At 58.9% G+C, this 4,820-nt stretch overlaps 1 protein-coding gene across 1 annotated transcript; it reads right to left on the reverse strand.

The window, feature by feature from the left end:
• Positions 1-870: 870 nt before the first annotated feature.
• Positions 871-3,743, reverse strand: FJX1 (four-jointed box kinase 1). Its single transcript, XM_064512781.1, has one exon. It carries the CDS (start codon positions 3,521-3,523, stop codon positions 2,234-2,236), a length of 1,290 nt encoding a protein of 429 aa, XP_064368851.1. The 5' UTR covers positions 3,524-3,743; the 3' UTR covers positions 871-2,233.
• Between the last annotated feature and the right edge of the window lie 1,077 nt (positions 3,744-4,820).

Consider the following 4,820-nt stretch of genomic DNA (forward strand, 5'->3'; position numbering starts at 1 on the left):
TTGGAATATCAATATAGGTAAACAAATGACCATTAATTTTGTTTGTAGAACTGTCATCTTGTCCTATTAAAAAAAAGACCCCCCCGCACCCTAACTGCTGGAGAAAATTATTCGTTTGTGAAGTTTAATCTAAATAAATGAATATTAACAGACCAAAGATCTCCTGCCAGTACATATGAATGCACAGCACTCAAAGTGGGGGAAGGTTAAAAGTGGGGGAAGGTTAGCGCTTGACATACTGAAAAAAGCACCCACTTGCATAGCATCCACTGAGCACACCATTGCCTTCATCAAGAGAAGTGCCTGCCCAGATGTAAAGAGATTACGTTGCTGTTTGATATAGCAGGATATGTACTTGCATCTGGGGCTTGAAGAGGATTGTTTTATCCTTTGCCTGTCCCGAATCTGGCTGTATTTTGAGCTATATGATTGCCTCTTCTATGAATACTGGTACATGCTCAAAAAGCAAACAAGAGATACATAATAACTGCCGCACCTAGAACAAAACTCTTGTTAAAAGTACTTTAGCAAGACGGGAAAACTTTTCTGTTCTTCAATTCTGCCTGAACAGCCCATTGCAGAGACAGACAAAATGGAAACAGAGGACTGAGAAACAGTACAAATTAATAGATATTGAAAGCGACTGACACCTCTGGGGATGTTTTTCTTACAGTAACACTTGAAGTAACTTGCATTAACAGGTTGGTACACTATCTGAACACCTGAAGAGGCTGGCTGCAGCTAAGCCCAAACCTCATCCAGTTCAGCGGAGTAAGCTGGAAAGAAATAGTCTCTATCACTCATCAGGGAAGACTGAAGATGTGTGCATTTCCCTTTCAAAGTTCAGGCAAACATTCAGGACAAAGGAGGTAAAACATTAACACACTTTACTGAAATATCAGTTTCTTTAGTATGTTACAGAAAAGCTTATGAACATATATAATGTACATAAAAGGCAGATTTGTAAAATAAAAAGGTCTTTTTTATAAAAAAATTAAAAAGTCAAAGTAAAGTGCATGAAACAGTTTTTTCTCCACTTTAACTATCCTGTCAAAGTCTTAGTACATAGCAGTATCTCTAAAACTTGGGAGATTTTCTTCTGTCACCCATTAGTCAGTTATTTTACTGATCAAATCAAATGATGATGACTACAAACAAACACTTAAGAATCAAAACAGTTTAACCAGATGTGCCCACAACAAAGACTAAGAACTACGGGAATATGGGCTTTCTATACACTTTTCATTGACCAAACTTAACAACCAGCAGAACAGTTCACTCTGGTTAAAGAAAATCAATAGGAAACAAGCTTCATAAACAGGGCAGTTTTGCTAGTCAAGGGCTCCCCTATTGTGCAATCAGTTCTTGGTCTATGAATATCAATATTCATTTTTAAATACATTGTTGCAAAAGGAAGAATATATAAAAATGTATCTGTCTGCCTCCTTTGGAAGGAAAAGGTAGTCGACCCCAATCCAGATAAAGACAATAGCTTTCCTACAGGGTCTCTTTATGTGGGCAAGTGCACCAAGAGTTTAGGAAAATACTTTAGATGCAGAATTTCTTCTTTTTCGAAAACCTCTGGAAACAGAGACCCAGTGTGGAACTAAGACGGCTATAATACTGACGGCACTTTGCATCTTCAGAGATCTTGACAAACAGTAATTAATGGCTCCTCAGAAAAGCCCTGGGAGGAAGGTAGGCAGTTACTATCCACACTTGACAGATGCAGCGAGGAAAAAGTGCGCTCTCGGGGGCCAACCGGAGCGGGAGCACTCCCCACCCAGCAGGCTCAGACCCCAAGGCCAAAGTATTGAAACGACACTGAGGCACCAAAGGCCGTGTACGCGGGTCCAAACCTTTTGGCCGCTACCTAGAAGAGGCACTCTGCAAACTACATTCAGCTCCCCTGCAGGTCACGGCCAGGGAGCGAGCGAGCAAGCAAGCGCGCAGGAGACTCGAGCTACCCACAGCTTGGTCCCGGGGACCCAGCTACGCCGCCCGACACGAAAAGGAAATAAAAAAGAAAGAAAAGAGGAAAAAACGCGAATGAAGGCAGGCAGCCGTCTCACGCGGCGACGGCCCTTCGCGCGCGGGCTCGACCCGCAACGGCCGCGCGCCCCCCTCCGCCCCCCTTCCCCCCAACGGCCGCTCCGTAACGGCCGCGCGCCCCCCCAACGGCCGCTCCGTAACGGCCGGCGCCGCTGCCGAGCCGGGCGCCCGCCGGGGCCCCTCAGAGCGCGGCGGCCTGGGCGCGGCAGTGCGCGATGTGGCGGTGCACGAAGTCGACGCGGGCCTGCAGCAGCTCCGCCTGCCGCTCGGAGAGGAAGCCGAGGCGCGCCCAGAGCGGCTCCCGCGCCCGGTAGCGCCGGCGCAGCTCGGCGGCGGCGCTGCGGCGGCGGTGGAGCTCGGCGACGCGCTGCGCCGTGCCCTCGCGGAAGACGCAGACGGAGCGGAGCAGCGGCTCGTTGTAGGGGTCCCACATGGCGAGGAGGCGGTAGCCGTGCACCAGCCCCGCCTCGTTGTCCATGAAGACGAGCCCGCCGTCGGGGGCGCGGAGCAGGTTGCTGGTGGCGCGGCGCATGACGCGCGGGTCCCACTGCAGGCTGAAGAGGTTGCTCACCAGGCGGTCGAAGTTGGCCGTCAGGTAGTCGAAGAGGATGAGGTCGCTCCACTGCACCAGCTCCACCAGCTGCGAAGGCGGCAGCGCGCCCAGCTCCCCCGCCGAGAGCGGCTGCAGCCGCCGGCCCGTTGCAGCGCCCGCCTCGGCGCCCCAGGGCGCGGGGGCCACCACGTCGGTGAGGTTGTCCACCCAGCGGGTGAGGCTGACCACGGCGCCCTCGGCCCAGTGCGAGCCGCGCAGCTCCTCCCGCACCGGCTCCCACTGCCGCCCGCGGGTCTCCACGAGGGACAGCGCCATGGGCGGCAGGCGCTCCTGCATGCCCAGCACCCCGGCCAGGTGGTAGGAGAGCGCCTCGCCCTGGATCTGCTCCGGGTTGATGCCGTAGCGGACGCAGGCGCGGCTCCCGTCCGACAGCCGCGCCAGCCGGTTGGAGCTGCGCCCGCAGGCGCCCCGCTCCAGCGAGGCCACGCGGGCGGCGCGGGCGGCCGACAGCCACGCCGCCGCCTCCTCCGCCGCGAAGCCCGGCGGCACCTGCTCCTCCAGCTCCCGGCTCCAGAAGATGCCCCGCTGCACCGGGGAGGCGGCTCCCGGCAGCGGCGAGCCGCCGGGGGCGGACCGCCCTTCGGCCGCCCGCTCCTCACGGCCCGGCACCGCCAGCAGCGCCCGGAAAGTTTTCTGTCCGCCGCGGGACTCGCCCCGCGCCGGCGGGGAGCGCCCCCAGCCCCACGGTCCCGGCGGCGGCCGCCGGCCGGGCGGCTCCGGGGGCAGCCGCGGCCCCGGCGCCCGCTGCGCCGCCGCCTCCCGCTGCAGAAGCGCCGTCCAGAGCCCCAGCAGGGCGCCCAGCAGCAAGAGCCCGAGCGCGGCCAGGGAGCCCGGCGCGGCCCGGCTCGCCCGCTTCATCCTGCCGCCGCTTCACGCCGCTGCTGCGGGACGCGGCGGCGGTGCAGCCCCGTTCGGCTGCTCGGCGCGGCACTCGCGCATGGCCGCGCGGCGGGCGGGGGCGGCCGCCCGGGCAGCGGGAGCAGGCAAGCCGCGGCGCGGCGCGACGAGCCCCCCGGCACCCGCGCTGTGTGCGCCCAGCCCCGCCGGCGGCCGGGAGGCACGGGCGCCCAGACCACGTGGGGGAGCCGGGGGGGCGCGCCCGGCCCGCCCCGCCTCCCCGCGTGGCTCTCCGCTTAAAGCGGCGATGCGCGCTCCGCAGAGGGCCCACCTCCGGGGCGGGACGGCCCGCGGAGCCCGCTGCGCTCGGGGCGCCGGTGCCCCCGGTGCCCCCGGCCCCAGGGGCGCTCTCCGGGAAGCACGTGCGATCCCGCCCCGTCGCTGGTCAGGCAGGGGCGGCCGCCGCCAGCCGCGAGGCGCCGCGGGGAGCGCGGCGTGCGGGAGGCGGCGCCCGCGGAGCCACGGTGCCACCGCACTGCCCCCCGGGCCGCTCGCTCCGCGCTCTCGCGGGCTCCTGGACGGCGGCCGCCACGGGGCCGGGGTCCGCCCCGTGGAGGGAAACGGGATTTCCTGCCTTGAGGGAGCTACAGCGACCAGCGCAGCTTCTCTCTGGAGCTGTGCCCTGCGAGGTCTGCAGCATGTGCACGGAACGTCAGATGAGAGGCCCCCCCCTCCCAGCCCGGCCTGTTTCAGTTTCTGCCTTCCTAAGGTGAGGAAACTTAACTCTGCTCTTTCTGTGTTTTGCTGGAGGCCTCTCCTGGGAACAGCATGTTTGTGAGCTGAGTTTGATTAAACACCTCTCCCTTCTTCCATCACCGCCGTGGCTATCCTCCAAAGTAGTTATTGGAGCTGGATCAGCGAAGCAAAACACCACATACAGAATTTTAAGCATTGCAAGAGAAAAATCATTTGCTCCTCCTCACGTACTCAATTTTTTTCTGTTTTCTTGAGATAGCACAGATATCACAATAATTGCTAGTTTACCAAACACAGGCAGAACAAGATGTGAATTTTTAATATAAGAAAAAGGGAATTCTCTTTCTCTCCCATGATGTTATTCCTAAAAACATTCTGACTCTCCTAATCCATGTTAAAACGCGCAGAAAGCAGAAGCTCAATTCTCTGTCTTTTGCCTCAAATTCACCCACAAAACGGCCCTCCCCAGCCTTCCCGGGGAAGCTCGGGCTTTCAGACGTGACCTGAGCGCCTTATTCCACCTTGCCTTGGCTGAACCCTACGGCGGTGCAGAGTCTGCAGC

This window comes from Dromaius novaehollandiae, chromosome 5 (genome assembly GCF_036370855.1).
Source record: "Dromaius novaehollandiae isolate bDroNov1 chromosome 5, bDroNov1.hap1, whole genome shotgun sequence".
NCBI lineage: Eukaryota > Metazoa > Chordata > Aves > Casuariiformes > Dromaiidae > Dromaius > Dromaius novaehollandiae.

Coding starts and splice junctions, on each gene's coding strand:
- FJX1 (XM_064512781.1), bottom strand. CDS start 3,523: ATGAAGCGGGCGAGCCGGGCCGCGCCGGGCTCCCTGGCCGCGCTCGGG.